The sequence below is a fragment of the Aquarana catesbeiana genome, linkage group LG13, assembly GCF_042186555.1.
Source record: "Aquarana catesbeiana isolate 2022-GZ linkage group LG13, ASM4218655v1, whole genome shotgun sequence".
Classification (NCBI taxonomy): domain Eukaryota; kingdom Metazoa; phylum Chordata; class Amphibia; order Anura; family Ranidae; genus Aquarana; species Aquarana catesbeiana.
Window position 1 is genome coordinate 122606402 of NC_133336.1, and position 16724 is coordinate 122623125.

At 45.3% G+C, this 16724-nt stretch overlaps 1 protein-coding gene across 2 annotated transcripts in view; it reads right to left on the bottom strand.

Moving 5' to 3' along the window:
- Positions 1-16724, bottom strand: part of PLA2G4F (phospholipase A2 group IVF) — a 145367-nt gene that overhangs the window by 29137 nt on the left and 99506 nt on the right. For both annotated transcript variants that reach the window (XM_073609670.1, XM_073609669.1), the window contains exons 7-10: positions 10917-10965; positions 9778-9947; positions 3367-3480; positions 3243-3280 (exon numbers count right to left, since the gene is read on the bottom strand). In XM_073609670.1, the coding sequence (XP_073465771.1) occupies positions 3243-3280; positions 3367-3480; positions 9778-9947; positions 10917-10965 (371 nt within the window). The remainder of the gene's footprint in view (positions 1-3242; positions 3281-3366; positions 3481-9777; positions 9948-10916; positions 10966-16724) is intronic.

Here is a 16724-nt window from a genome sequence, read left to right on the forward strand (position 1 = left end):
TCTATGGCTCAGATCTGCAAGGCCGCGACTTGGTCTTCAGTCCATACACTTACCAGATTCTATCAAATCGATGTTAAAGGTCATGAGGATATTGCCTTTGGGCATAGTGTACTGCAGGCTGCAGTGTAAGTCCTCTAGCCTCTTAATGCCCTACCTTTTTTGTTGTGTCTCCCTCCCTTCAGTTGCCATTGCTATGGGATTTATGAAAAGAAAACAGGATTTTTAAAACAGCTTACCTGTAAAATCCTTTTCTTTGAAGTACATTAGGGGACACAGAGGTCCCTCCCTTCTTGCTATACACGTGTATTGCTTGGCTACAAAACTGAGGTACTCCCAGTAGTGGGAGGGGTTATATAGGGACTGCACTTCTTGTCTTAGGGCGTGCCAGTGTCCATCACCTAAAGGTGGCCTATAGCCCACATAGTAACTACTATGGCTCTGTGTCCCCTGATGTACTTCAGAGAAAAGGATTTTACAGGTAAGCTGTTTTAAAAATCCTGTTTTTTTATTTATTTATGTATTGTGACAGAGCGAGGCTCTGTCCCTATGGAAATAGGTTTAAAATGGACTCAAAGTCTGCATATCTGCTGACTGCAGAGCTACAGAGCGTAGGTTTTGAGAGGAGAAAACTGCTCTGGCAGCTTTCTCCGGATTTTACTATCGCCGGATGGGGCTCTGTAGTTTGGAGATTCCTAAGAGTCTTGGGTGGGATAGGATCTCCAACCCTGTTTCCGGGGCTTGTGGACAGCCAACAGGGTGTGTGCCCAGGTGCACACAGCCCATATAAGGAGGGGCTGGTGAGAGCAGTAAGAGATGGAAGGTGGAGTGTGAGCAGCTTGTTGCTGCTATGTAAAGACAGACCCCTGTCAGGAAAACTGTCTGCCCTGTGTGAGACTACATCCCCGGTGAGGAGGGACTTCTTGTCTGAAGGACTGGGAAGGTCGGGACGGCTACAAGGACCTGGGAGACCAGAAGAGGGTCTGGGAGGGTGGGAGAGCCGAGGTGGCTAGCAAGTCTAAGGGGGCTGAAGGAAGTCTTGGGGACAGTGAGCAAACCCAGGGGGCTGGAGAATCCTGTTAAGGCCAGGAGTAGGCCGGTTCAGCAAGGAACTGCAAGTCAAGGCAAAGTAAGACTAGGAGCCAGGTGGTTTGGCATTTTCTCATTTGTTGCATTTGTCTGAGAAGAACCCCTGTGTGGGGCGATCCTGTGTATAAACTTTTATTTTGCTCCTTTTAATAAAAATGGGCTGCCACACCCTTAAACCTGATAACTGACTGCTGTGGACTCACAGGAAAAATGCATCTATCACTGAGCTAACGATCCCCCATGTTACAGTATATAATGAGATGAAATGTGTTTTATGTATTTATGGGGGTAGTTTATATGCATTTGGTTGTTTCTGCATATTAGATATTTACATAAATCAATGAGGACCTTAGACCTACAGTGGGGACGGAAAGTATTCAGACCCCCTTAAATTTTTCACTCTTTGTTATATTGCAGCCATTTGCTAAAATCATTTAAGTTCATTTTTTTTCCTCATTAATGTACACACAGCACCCCATATTGACAGAAAAACACAGAATTGTTGACATTTTTGCAGATTTATTAAAAAAGAAAAACTGAAATATCACATGGCCCTAAGTAGTCAGACCCTTTGCTCAGTATTTAGTAGAAGCACCCTTTTGATCTAATACAGCCATGAGTCTTTTTGGAAAGGATGCAACAAGTTTTTCACACCTGGATTTAGGGATCCTCTGCCATTCCTCCTTGCAGATCCTCTCCAATTCTGTCAGGTTGGATGGTAAAAGTTGGTCTCATTTTTAGCCATTTTTAGGTCTCTCCAGAGATGCTCAATTGGGTTTAAGTCAGAGCTCTGGCTGGGCCATTCGAGAACAATCACGGAGTTGTTGTGAAGCCACTCCTTCGTTATTTCAGCTGTGTGCTTAGGGTCATTGACTTGTTGGAAGGTAAACCTTCGGCCCAGTCTGAGGTCCTGAGAACTCTGGAGAAGGTTTTCGTCCAGGATATCCCTGTACTTGGCCGCATTCATCTTTCCCTCAATTGCAACCAGTCGACCTGTCTCTGCAGCTGAAAAACACCCCCATAGCATGATGCTGCCACCACCATGCTTCACTGTTGGGACTGTATTGGACAGGTGATGAGCAGTGCCTGGTTTTCTCCACACATACCGCTTAGAATTAAGGCCAAAAAGTTGTCTCATCAGACCAAAGAATCTTATTTCTCACCATCTTGGAGTCCTTCAGGTGTTTTTTAGCAAACTCCATGCGGGCTTTCATGTGTCTTGCACTGAGGAGAGGCTTCTGTTGGGCCACTCTGCCATAAAGCCCCGACTGGTGGAGGGCTGCAGTGATGGTTGACTTTCTACAACTTTCTCCCATCTCCCGACTGCATCTCTGGAGCTCAGCCACAGTGATCTTTGGGTTCTTCTTTACCTCTCTCACCAAGGCTCTTCTCCCCCAACAGCTCAGTTTGGCCGGACGGCCAGCTCTAGGAAGGGTTCTGGTCGTCCCAAATGTCTTCCATTTAAGGATTATGGAGGCCACTGTGCTCTTAGGAACCTTAAGTGCAGCAGAAATTTTTTGTAACCTTGGCCAGATCTGTGCCTTGCCACAATTCTGTCTCTGAGCTCTTCAGGCAGTTCCTTTGACCTCATGATTCTCATTTGCTCTGTCTGAAATGCACTGTAAGCTATAAGGTCTTATATAGACAGGTGTGTGACTTTCCTAATCAAGTCCAATCAGTATAATCAAACACAGCTTAGAGTCGAAGGTATAGAACCATCTCAAGGATGATCAGAAGAAATGGACAGTGCCTGAGTTAAATATATGAGTGTCACAGCAACAGCAAAGGGTCTGAATACTTAGGACCATGTGATATTTCAGTTTTTCTTTTTTTAATAAATCTGCAAAAATGTCAACAATTCAGTGTTTTTCTGTCAATATGGGGTGCTCTATGTACATTAATGAGGGAAAAAAATGAACTTAAATGATTTTAGCAAATGGCTGCAATATAACAAAGAGTGAAAAATTTAAAGGTGGTCTGAATACTTTCTGTCCCCACTGTATGTACTATTTAATGAACGCATATAGAATGCTGATCATTTTGCATATTGCTACGTAGCATTCAAGTTAGGTTTTTCTGTAGCCAGAATTTTTGAAAATCTATGACCACCATCTACTGTGTGCATCAATTATTATTAACATTTTCTCAAAACGAACCTTTCCTCTTTTCTCATGTTCATATTTATGATGTGATCCTGGAAAATCAGAAGAGAAGTATATGTATGCATTGTACCCAAAGAGTGATTATTCATATGCCCCCACATAATAGATACATTCTTACCTTAGACAGAGGGAGACTGATGTTTATTTCTGTTCCATCTGGAAGATTTGAAATTGGTAAAGACCCCTTACCCAAGTATAGAGTTTGTTTGTCCAGCTCTGGTGCCAAATCATCCTAAAAAGATTTTAAAAAAAAACAAACGGAAATTTGGACTTACTATTAAAATCCTTTTATTGGAGTTCATTAAAGGACACAGGGTGAAGTCATTCTGAGACACTGGGGTTATGCTGCTGTCTTAAGGAGATTGGACACTGGCAAACAAAGCTGTGAGACAGCTCAATATAACGCCTCTCACTCCCAGCATTATGGAAAACCAGTGATAGGGGTGGGTCAAGAAAGAAGGTAGGGACTTATGTCCCTTGATGAATTCCATGAAAAGGAATTTACAGTAAGTCAAAAATCTTGTTTTCCTAGTAGTTCATTTTAGGACTCGGTGGAGTAATTCTGAAAAACTGGGACATATAAAAACAGTCTGAGATGTAGGCAATAGAGCAAACAAAACACTAATAGGCCCACAAGTAACAGGTTAATAGATGAGACTCAACAGAGCTTACAGAGCTGCTAGAAAAACCTTGCGACCAAAGCTGGAATCAGATGAGGTCTGAACATCCACCTAGTAAAACCTAATGAATATATGAACAGAAAACCAGGCGGCAGCCTTTCAAATCTGAGATACAGATGCCTGATACTGAAAAGCCTGATACTAAATTAGTGCAGTGCACTTAGACAGGGAAGGGTGAAACCTTGTCCTTAAAGCGGAGGTCCGTCCACCGCTGCAAAAATTAAAAGCCAGCAGCTGCACATACTGCAGCTCCTGACTTTTAACAATCAGACACTTACCTGTCCTGGAGTCCAGTGATGTCGGCACCGCAGCTGTTTCCATCAACTGTCGGGTGCATGCCAACTCCATTGCGAGTAAGGGAACCCGGCAGTGAAGCCTTACGGCTTCATGCCGGGAACCCTACTGCGCATGCGCAAGGCTCCACTCCTCTCTCCTACTGGCCCGGCGGCTGGGGAAGGAGGAGGGAGCCCGGGCAGTGACATCAATACTTGCGGCTGAGGCTCCCAGAAGTGGGAACAGGATACCTGTGAAAGACAGGGTTCCTGTCTCCCCTCCCCCCCAAAAGGTGCCAAATGTGGCACCGGAGGGGGGGGGGGGGAGTACAATGAGCGGAAGTTCCACTTTTGAGTGGAATTCCACTTTAAGGCTTGATTGATGAACTACCATATCTACCTAAAGATGGTGGAACAAGAGGCAGGCTATCCCCTAAGCCAGGCATGTCCAAAGTCTGACCCACGTTCCGGTTTCAAACGGCCCGCCTGGTAATTTGGATATGTATATCTTTTGTGGCCCCCAATGAATCCCCGAGCGCTGGGGGCCACAAAAGATATATATGCTGGCTGCCTTGGAGGGGGTGGGACGAGTCCTGTACATACAGGAGAATTTCCTGTTTACACGGCGGCCTCTGTAAAAGGAAGACAATGTGGGTGCTGCATTCAAGTCAATGGGGGTTCTGCATTTATGGCAATGTGGGTGCTGCATTCATGGCAATGTGGGTGCTGCATTCATGGCAATGTGGGTGCTGCATTAATGGCAATGTGGGTGCTGCATTCGTGTCAATGGGAGTGCTGCATGAATGGCAAGGGGGGGGCTGCATTCGTGTCAATGTAGGTGCTGCATTCATGTCAATGGGGGTGCTGCAGTCTTGTCAATGGGGTGCTGCATTCATGGCAATGAGGGTGCTGCATTCATGGCAATGGGGGTGCTGCATTCATGGCAACGGGGGTGCTGATTCATGGCAACGGGGGTGCTGATTCATGGCAACGGGGGTGCTTCATTCATGGCAACGGTGAGTCTGCATTCATATCAATGGGGGTGCTGCATTCATGTAAATGGGGGTACTACATTCATGGCAACAGCGGTGCTGTATTCATGTCAATGGGGGGTGCTGCATTCATGGCAATGTGGGTGCTACATTCATGGCAATGGGGGTGCTGCATTCATGGCAAGGGGGTGCTGCATTCATGGCAAGGGGGGTGCTACATTCATGACAATGGGGGATGCTGCATTTGTGGTAACGGTGAGTCTGCATTCATGGCAACGGTTAGTCTGCATTCATGTCAATGGGGGTGCTTCATTCATGTTAAAGGGGTTCTACATTCAAGTCAATGGGGGTGCTGCATTCATGTCAATGGGGGTGCTGCATTCATGTCAATGGGGGTGCTGCATTCATGTCAATGGGGGTGCTGCATTCATGGCAGTGGTAAGGCTGCATTCAAGGCAATGGTGAGGCTGCATTCATGGCAATGGTGGAGCTGCATTCATGGCACTTGTGAGGCTGCAGATAGGCACTGATTAGGCTGCATTGATGGGCACTGACCCTTATTTTGCTTCACAGTTCCATATTTCAAATTTAAGATTTTTTCCTGAAACTTCCCTCTTAAAGTGAAGGTGCGTGTTATAGGCTGATAAATACGGTATATCCAAATAACACGCCCGAGCTCATCTCTTCACCACACACAGCCACAAAGGCAAGAGAATTCTTGTTGGGCAGTGTATTGGTGCTCAGACGAACACACTTAGACCGAATTTTAATGGTTCAAAGAATGTCAGGCAAAATGGTTGGCCCTCACGCATGTTCACTTCATCAAATCTGGCCCTCTTTGAAAAAAGTTTGGCCAACCCCTGCAGTAAGGGAACCCTCAGGATTGAGTAAAAAAAGAAATTCCATTTGTCTAAAGGTAGCAGCTGTGGGGGGGGGTAGTCTCAAAGAGCATGTACCACATCTAGCCAGTGGAGGGAAATTTCTTAGGATGTCTAGGATAAGGACAGGACATGTGGCCATATTAGGTAAATTATATCACCAGATTCCCTGCTACTTTGTTATGTGCTGCTGTGGGGTGGGACGTTTAATGGTTACAGCTGATTAGGCTGGCAGTTTGCTGCTTATCCTTATTCTTTAAAACTTAAGGCAGCCAACTCAGAAATTTGCCTCACAGAGTAGACAGAGAACTATCCTGGATAGGTTCCAAGAGCGGTTTACGAAGGACTGAAAAACAGGTTAACATCCCACAGTGTCACTGTGGAACGTGCAAGGGGGAACAATGTGAGCAACATGGAAGGAAAACCTTGAACAGAGTAGTATTCAAGATACCCTAGATACTCCAAGCTGTAAGTTGGTTCTAGGGTTGCCTACTGGGGGTTCAGGAGCCATCCAAACTTCTACAGAGTTTGAACAGTCTATTGGACATTGGCTGATAGAGTCTGTGCTGACTGTTCCCTCAGAGGAAGGTTATTTAATGATGATGCCATGTGAACAAAGCAAAGCAAATACAAGGGCTATCATTTGGTGAAGACTCAAAGTGGACAGACCAAATGGAAGGGCAATAAAATTGTATTGTTGTGGTCCCACTGTAAAATGCAGATAGTGTTAATATGCTGGAAAATGGAGACATGCAAGTAGGCATCCCCTAACAAGTAGGGGCTAGAAGGTCTCCCGGATTAAAGGAAGTGATGATTGACCTTGCAGATACCATGCAGAATCTTTGTACCCAAAGGAAATTGTTAAGAACAGTTAGATCCAGTATGGGGCAAATGTCCCATTTCATTTTGGGAATGGTGAAAAGGTTCAAGTAGAAACCCTGGAATCTTCCTTTTCCAAAACAATGGCTATAACCCTTTGACAGAAAACCTTTGCCAGAGCAGTGTGGAGGTCTGTTACTCTTTGCCATTCCTGCTTTCTGGATCAACTAATATATCTGAAATTTTTTCCATAGACTAACAGTTACTGAGATTTCCCCCCTGGAAAAGGCAGAGGAGGAAGACATGCCTGAACCAGTTTAAGAGGATTCTGAGGAGTGCAGTGACTCACACAGAGGACAGTGGTCTGGGCTATCAGTGCCAGGTCTCTTCGGAGGTACACTGCAAACCACGCCAGAGTTGTCAGTGGACTGTTGGCTGGTAAGCCCCATATGACCACTGCTCTTGTGCTTATGACCCACCATACTGAAATAAACAAATGAGGGTTTACCACAATGGGTACTTATAAACTACTGCTGGGAAAGGAAGGCAGCAGGGAGCCCATGGATGAAGGTCTATGATGCTAATGGCACTGATACAGCTGAGGAGATGGCGGGAATGCTGAGCAGTTGTGCATGTGCCCAAGTAAGCACTGCATGCATGTGCAGTGTGGAGGCAAGAAAGAAGCCTGCACAGAATCAGGAGAACTTATACTAAGCATCAAATTCAAAAATGGCATATTGCCGCCACCAGCCTGAGACCAAAAGTGTGATGGCTGGGGTTCCTGTGTTAATCACTGTGGGCATAATATATGAACTGGAGCACAGTACCAACACCAGGCTCCTTGAACAAAAGGGAAAAGGCCTGACTTATGGCAGCAGTGCTTCAGAGCTGGACAATGGCAGGCGGGATCCAGGGAAACAAGCCCCATCCAGACAACTTTTGCCCACCTAGAGTGCATACTCCCTAAGGATTCTCTGGAGACAGGATTCCACCAGATGGGTATACTGTTGCCCTGATCCTGTATGCTCTGTTACATGAAATGTCTAGGAGAGTGCCAAGCAGTCCCCCAAGCCTGCAGGTCACATACGGAGGAGCAGTCAATCTAGAAATCTGCCTTTCTGGCTCTGCAGCAACTGTAGAAGACCTTGAAAAGAAAAGGATCTAGATAAAAGTATTAGAAGTCAAAGAAATAGGTTTGCTTCTCTCTGAGAAAATAAATGGTCCATTTTCCTAGTACACCAGCTAAAAATTGGAGCCTGCTGGGAGTGGAGAAGGTTATACTAGACTATCTTACAGCTTTTTGTTTGCCTGTGCCCACTCTCCTCAACGAAGCAGCATAACTCCAGTGTCTCAGAATTACACCGCTTGGAACCTCCTGGACTGTGTCCTTTGATAAACAATTAGGAAATAAAGTTTAAAATGATTTAAACATTTACAAATCAGCATTTGATGGTACAAGATCAAACTAATGTCTGATACGGTTATGGAAAAAGTATGTTGCAAAAAGTAATTACACTATATACACTATAAATACACTATATTACCAAAAGTATTGGGATGCCTGCCTTTACACACACATGAACTTTATTGGCATCCCAGTCTTAGTCAGTAGGGTTCAATATTGAGCTGGCCCACTCTTTGCAGCTATAACAGTTTCAACTCTTCTGGGAAGGCTGTCCACAAGCTTTAGGAGTGTGTCTATGGGAATGTTTGACCATTCTTCCAGAAGCGCATTTGTAAGGTCAGGGACTGATGTGGATGAGAAGGTCTGGATCGCAGTCTCTGCTCTAATTCATCCCAAAGGTGTTATATCGGGTTGAGGTCAGGACTCTGTGCAGGCCAGTCAAGTCCCTACTGCCCAAACTCACTCATCCATGTCTTTATGGACCTTGCTTGAACCGTTCCTGTTCCAACAGGCATGTGCACCAGTGCAGAAAGCAAGGTCCATAAAGACATGGATGAGCAAGTTTGGGGCGGAGGAACTTGACTGGCCTGCACAGAGTCCTGCCCTCAACCCGATAGGGGTTGATGTTCTGGCTTCCTCCCCAGAGGTTGGTTTCTACTAGCAACTGGAACCAAATCTGCATTCTGGAGATCCATTACTCGGTCACGGGGTACGAGAGTGAGGGCGTTAACAAGTGCCAACATCAACATAAGATGCATGCGGGACCCCATTCTGTTACTGGGAGTGAGGTAGCAGAGGTACACTGACTGGTGGAGAGGGCGTGGGCTCAGCAGATTCACTCCTAATACAACATACATCAAGTTACACTGTGTAGTGACATTGGGAGAATACTTTTCAGAACTGTGTACTTTTACTACTGCACACAGAGGTATGACTAAACTCTAAGTTGGGGAACTGCCTAATGTTAGACTTTCACATGACCGCAGTCCCAGCCTGGTACTGGGCATTGATAAGCGCGTTCAAGGCGAAAGGTACCCCCATGTGCAGGGGCTAGGGCTGCCCACATGGAGAAATTATCTTCTTTGCAAATAGTATGCATTTCTTTTCCTGCAAGTATTTAAATATAAATTGAAAATGTTGCTTGCTATCATGGAAAGTATAAGAAGCATCTTAGTCTAGGAAAAACACCAAATACATTTGTAATAAAAGATTATATTCCAAAAGCACAGCCATGACTACAGTGCTCCCATGGCATTTGGCTATTTCAAAAAATTTCCATTGGTTACAATGGATACTTTAAATTTGTTGGTGGGGTAAAGTTGGGTTTCACAGACTAATTTTCATGTGAGATCACAATTTACAGTTTCTTTTGGATGGTACCCCCAAAATGTCATGATGGATGCCCCATATTACTGAGTAATACATTAAGAGGTATAGATAACTTTGAAAAGCCTAAATTTAAGGACAATTTCTAGTTACTGACCTGCCCTACTCGTAGAGTCTGTTGTAAGCAAACATTTAGAGAAGGGCTGATATCACGGTCCGCATGGAATACAAATGGAATCCCTTCCTCTTGGGTTTGTGCTTGTTTTAATGGAGCACATATCTGCTTCTCATAGGATCCAGGCACAGACAACTTTACCATCTGGTTCCCTGAACAGTCACGAAAATAAACAAACACATGAAAGACCTCTGTATTCTCATACATGATGATAGTGAGTAAAAAATAGGTCATACATATAATCATGTGTCCTCCCCAAACAACCATGTATAGATAAATAAATTTAAAATGACTATAGATGAAAGATTCTTTAGATAATGATAACTTGTGTGACACATACATATTCATTATTCTCTTTATAGGTAGCCCTGTTTTTTTAAGGTTAATCTGTACAGGCAAAAACATGGATTCTGATGTTGCTGACCTCTCTAAGAACTAGCTTTTTCATAAATATGTCAACATTGACAGCCTTTTTCAGTACATATTTCTTTTAAATCAAGGGTCTCCGGCCCATGGGCCATATTCGGCCTGCTACAAGATTTCATTCGGCCTGCAGTTAGTGTCGGTGGCGTATCCTCATTGTGCACAGATTCAGGATTCAGCTAAGTTTAATTTGCAGAGAAGACCCAGGATAATTACTGATTAGTGATAAAGGAGAATAGACAATTGACCTGCTTACTCCATTTTAGCTTAGTGATCAGCATTCAGAGTTGTCAGTGAACCTTTAATTCTGAGGCCACCAGGAATGCGTATTCAATACTGGGGTATCTTACTTCCATATTTAGGCTGGTGATAAACATTACAACATTGAGCATACACTGATGCAACTCAAAAGCTGCTTAAAACAGCTCCTTGAGCAACTAAAAGTCAACTCAAGCCCAAATCAACGCAAGCAGAAGTACCTAAAATCATACTAGATTTGACACACTTATAAAACCTGAGCCGTAGGGCTCTGTTGTTTATTGTCGATATCACATGCATAATACAACCAATAAAAGGAACAAGTGGAGGATGCATTACGATTGTTTACATTCTGCCTTGCAATATTTGGTGAAAGGAAGGTGTACCAAACTAAAATGTCTCATCCACATCAGAAACAGTCACACAAGCTTATGCCTTACCCGTTTTTCCATTAGTGATTCTTCCTTTAACACAAACACAGGGATGAACCTAAGATTGTATAGAGGAAAGCACAACATACAGTTAAAATAAGAAATTGCTATACTATACTATATAGAGCTTACCGCTTGTATATTCAGATAAAATTAATACAGTTTTACAGAAGACAACAAAGGCAGCAATTGTCCTGAACACATTTGGCAACCTAGAATTTGTATTTTTCTTGCTGGTGGACTCTGATGGGTTTTGCCACCTAGAAATCTCTATATTGTACAGGACGCCGTGGCTGGGTCCTGGAAGGATGCTATATTTCCCCTCTGTTTGGACTGTGGTCCCTTTAAGGGAATAAAAAGGGTTAATTCACCTGTCAGAGGAAGTGCGTTTAAAACAAGACAGGAAGTTGTAGGTGAGTGTGGAGGAGTGTAGAGGAGACTGTGGATGGTGGTTTTGTGTACAGCGATAAAAGTCAACGGCAGTGTCCTGCCTGGAAGCCTCCTGGCAGGGGAGGTTACCTGTGACAAAATCCAAGGACTGTTTAACCGCGATAGCAGTTCTGGACTCTGCAAGTCGGTGAGACTGAAATCTCTTTCTTTTGTTTTTGCTGCTGTGAAGCTATTTAAGTTTAATAAACCTCCTATTGACGGAAAAGCCTGTGTCCTGCGATCCAGCTGGTTCCCCGAACATTACCACTGGTGGAGAATGCGGACACACTGCCCATTGCAGGAGGAGCCCATGGAATGCGGGGTTCTTCAGAGGGGGTCTTTTTATGCCCATAAAAGATGTAAAACACATCTTGACCTTGGAGAGGGGAAATTTGAGTGTGAAGTCCAAGTGAACCACCTCCCTGCCCGGGCTTTGTTGGACTCCGGAAGCATTGTAACCCTGGTTCATCCTAGAGTAATTGGGAAGATCGGTCTGGTAAGCAAAACTTTACAGGTTGTGTGCATTCACATGGACACTAGAGAGTACCCTCTCATCTCGGTGTCCATTTCCACAGCATGTGGCACTGGTACTCAAGAGGTGGGGGTGGTTGGTACATGATGTTATCATAGGACGAGACTGTCCATTATTTGCAAAACTGTGGGGACAAGGAGAACTACCTGAACGGTCCACAGACTGGGGAGAAACTAGTCCCTCTGTTCCTGCTGTTGAGGGGAATAACCCTGAAATGCCAAAGGTTCTTAATGTGGATCCAGTTGATGAAAATGCTAATGATTTGGTTAATGGTGATGAAAGTAGCGCTGATACTGTGAAGGATGTAAAGAAGTGTGGTTCACAGACCTACCTGAACACTGGGGGGGGGGGGGACCTTCCCCACTTCTGGTAATGTTGGGGGAAGAGGATGAGGAAGTGGCCTCTACCCCTGCCCTGCCGGATTTGGGTGTTCCCCAGGGGGCATTTGGTACTGTCCAGATGCAGGACCCCACTTTGGCCCATGCACAGGAACAGGTTGTAGTAGTAAATGGAATTCCCCAAGAGCCAGGTGCGAATGAGCGGTGGCCACACTTCGCAGTATGTAATGTATTGCTTTATCAGGTTACCAAAGTGAGAGAAAATGTGGTAGAACTGACTGGTTTTACTGGCCAGGTCTGAAAGCAGAGGTAAGGAGATACTGTACCTCTTCTCCCACCTGTCAGTTGACCGCTCCGATGACCCACTTCAGGAGCCCTTTGGTCCCCCTGCCCATAACTGAAGTCCCATTTTGAGAGGATAGCCATGGATATAGTTGGTCCCTTGGTAAAGTCGGCTCGAGGTCACTCCTACACACTGGTGATCCTCGACTATGCCACCCAATATCCCGAGGATCTACACCTGCGGAATACTTCCTCTAAGGCTATTGCCAGGGAATTATCCCAGTCGTTTACACGGACTGGTTTTCCCAAGGAAATGCTCACAGACCAGGGCACCCAGTTTATGTAGAGGGTTATGGCCGATGTATGCAAGCTGTTCCGGATTAAACAGCTGCGCACATCGGTCTACCATCCCCAAACGGATGGGTTGGTAGAACGATTTAATAAGACCCTTAAGTCTATGCTCAAAAGAGTGGTACAAAGGGATGGGAAAGACTGGGACTGCCTGTTACCAGCTCTCCTGTTTGCTATCCGGGAAGTGCCCCAGGCCTCCACTGCGTTGTTATATGGGTGGAGACCTCGCGGACAACTGGACTTTGTTAAAGGGGGAAGTGAACCTATTCAGCATAAGAGTGTTCTTGAATATGTTTCCCAAATGCAGGAGAGGATCCGAACTGTGATGCCCCTAGTCAAGGAACATTTGCAAAAAGCCCAGGAGGCTCAATGGGTCTATGATAGGCCTGCGAAAATAAGGAACTTCCAAGTGGGGGCTCAAGTAGTAGTGTTGATTCCCACTGTGGAAAGTAAATTCTTGGCCAGATGGCAAGGCCCCTTTGAAGTTGTAGAAAAAGTGGGAGAGGTAAATTATAGAATCCACCAGCCAGGCAAAAGAAAACTATATCAGACATATCATGTAAACTTGTTAAAGCCCTGGACAGACAGGGAATCGGTGATCTCCCTGGCTAGTGCAAGACTTGAGCCTCGGGTTGGGGTGGAGATTGTCCAAGTAGCAAATACCTTGTCTAAAATCCAAAGTCAGCAGGCAAAGGAGTTCTTGCAGAGAAATAAAGAGAAATTTTCAGACTTGCCAGGGCTCACTAGCGTCATAGAGCATGATATTATCACGGAACCAGGAGTCAAAGTTTTTGTCCGGCTCTACCACATCTCAGAGGCTCAAAGGAAGGCCGTTTCAGAGGAAGTGAAGAAGATGTTAGATCGGAGATTATTGAAGAATCGCAGAGTGAGTGGTTGAGCCCGATTGTGTTGGTACCGAAGCCCAACCAGACTCTGCGATTCTGCAATGATTTCCGGGAACTTAATGAAGTTTCACGGTTTGATGCCTACCCCATGCCCCGGGTAGATGAGCTTATTAAGAGACTAGGTCCAGCCAGGTATATCACTACATTAGACCTTACCAAGGGGTATTGGCAAATCCCGTTGACTAGGGCTGCTAGAGAGAAAACAGCTTTTTCTACCCCAGAGGGGAGTTTTCAGTACAAAAGAATGCCTTTTGGATTGCAAACTGCTCCAGCCACGTTCCAGCGAGCAATGGATAGGATTTTACGACCTCACCGGAAGTATGCCTCAGTGTACTTGGACGACATAGTCATTTTTAGCAGAGACTGGGAATCACACTTGCCCAAAGTCCAGGCAGTGCTGGACTCTCTTTGGAAGGAGGGGTTTACAATAAACCCTGAAAAATGTGCTTTGGGAATGGAGGAGGTGAAATACCTGGGCTATATCGTGGGTAGAGGGGTGGTGAAACCTCAGGTCAGCAGGGTAGAGGCTATACAGAATTGGCCCCGTCCCCTCACAAAAAAGCAGGTATGTGCATTCCTGGGCATGGTGGGATACTATAGGAGGTTTGTACCCAACTTTGCCACGTTGGCGGCTCCATTGACAGATCTGACTAAGGGTCGGAAATCGGTCATCGTGGAGTTGAATGCAGGTGCTGAGAAGGCTTTTTTGGAGCTCAAGTCTGCACTGTACCAACACCCTGTCCTAGTAGCACCCAATTTTTCAAAAGAGTTTGTTGTCCAGACTGATGCTTCCGATGTAGGATTGGGAGTGGTGTTGTCACAAGTTGTTCATGGCGAGGAGCACCCGGTAGTCTTCCTCAGTAGGAAGTTGACACCAGCGGAGAAAAACTACGCTATGATTGAACGAGAGTGTCTGGCCATTAAGTGGGCTCTGGAATTTCTCAGATATTACCTTTTGGGGAGGAAATTTAAGCTGATTTCGGACCATGCCCCTTTAACATGGATGAGACAAGGTAAAGGGACTAATGCCAGGATTACTCGGTGGTTCCTGGCACTCCAGGAATTTAAATTTGTAGTGGAGTATAGGCCCGGGAGACTGCATCAAAATGCAGATGCCCTCTCCCGAGTCCATTGTTTTAGCTCCACTGTTGCCTCCACTTCCTTGGCGTTGGGGCACGAGGGGGGGGTATGTACAGGATGCCGTGGCTGGGTCCTGGAAGGGCGCTATATTTCCCCTCTGTTTGGACTGTGGTCCCTTTAGGGAGCAAAAAGGGTTAACTCACCTGTCAGAGGAAGTGGGTTTAAAACAAGACAGGAAGTTGCAGGTGAGTGTGGAGGACTGTAGAAGAGACTGTGGATGGTGGTTTTGTGTACAAGTGTAAAAGTCAAGGGCAGTGTCCTGACTGGAAGCCTCCTGGCAGGGGAAGTTACCTGCGACAAAATCCAAGGACTGTTTCACTGTGATAGCAGTTCTGGACTCTGCAAGCTGGTGAGACTGAAATCTCTTTCTTTTGTTTTTGCTGCTGTGAAGCTATTTAAGTTTAATAAACCTCCTTTTGACGGAAAAGCCTGTGTCCTGAGATCTAGCTGGTTCCCGCGAACATTACAATATGTTACATGTTCATGTATTGATATTATAAAACAAGTATTAGGCCCCTTTCACACTGGGGCGGTGGGGGCGTCGGCGGTAAAACAGCGCTGTTTTACCGTCGTTTTTGCGGCTGTATTCGGCCGCTAGCGGTGTGGTTTTAACCCCCGCTGGCGGACGAAAAAGGGTTAAACCTGCTCGTACAGCGCGGCTATAGCCGCGGTATTACCGCGGTATAGCCGCGCTGTCCCATTGATTTCAATGGGCAGGAGCGGTTTAGGAGCGGTGAACACACCGCTTCTTCACCGCTCCAAAGATGCGGCTCGCAGGACTTTTTTTACCGTCCTGCCAGCGCACCGCTTCAGTGTGAAAGCCCTCAGGCTTTCACACTAAACAAACAGCGGAGGCTGTTTAGGGGCGGTTTGCAGGCGGTATTTTTAGCGCAATAACGCCTGCAAACCGCCCCAGTGTGAAAGGGGCCTTATGGATGACCAGGGAATTTTCAGCAAACTTCACCTTTAGCAGGCTCAAATTCATTTTAACTACAGAAAAATCTCTGTTTCACTCATACCCATTAGTAACGTGTGTATACACTTGGTACATTTTTGGCGATGTATTGAGTAAATTAGAGCCAATTTTTGCGGAAATTCCTATTGCATATTTAAGAAATCCAGCACTAACAGGGAGACACAATTTTTGTAGCCAAAGGAGGACAGAGCTGGCTGTCACAATGAAGCCAAACCGATGAGTGGAGGAAATAAGGGAAAGGGGAGACATAATTGAAACCTTTAAATACATCAAGGGTTCAGGAAGGCGGTCTTTTCAATATGAAACCAAATCAAGAACACGGGGACATGACCTCAAACTAACCGGAGGAAAGTTCAAAACTAATCTTAGAAAGTATTATTTTACTGAAAGGGTGGTTGATGATTGGAATAAACTACCAACAGAGGTAGTGAGACAGTCAAAAGTAAATGGCTTAAAACATGCTTGGCATAAACATAAATCTATAGTCGGACAACGAGGTTAATGGAAAAAAACAAACCCCTCCCCCCCCAAAAAAAAGGGGCAGACTCGATGGACTACTCAGTCTTTTTCTGCCGCCACGTTTCTATGTTTCAATAAAATATTGTCTGACATTCCATTATTGTTTCAGTGTTCAGTCAACTTTAATTTCTACACCCAACTGTGTACACTGTGATTACTGATGATGGCTATAGCCGTTGACAGTAATCGGGCTGCAGGGTCTCCCTAGAAGGAGGCCAGAAGGAGATTAGGACTTATGGGACGTATAGTTCTAAACCAGTGTAGGCTATGATTAGGACTACTGGGACATGTGGTTACTCATTGGTATTGAGCTGCTATCTGGACATTGAAACTTTATCGCTGTGC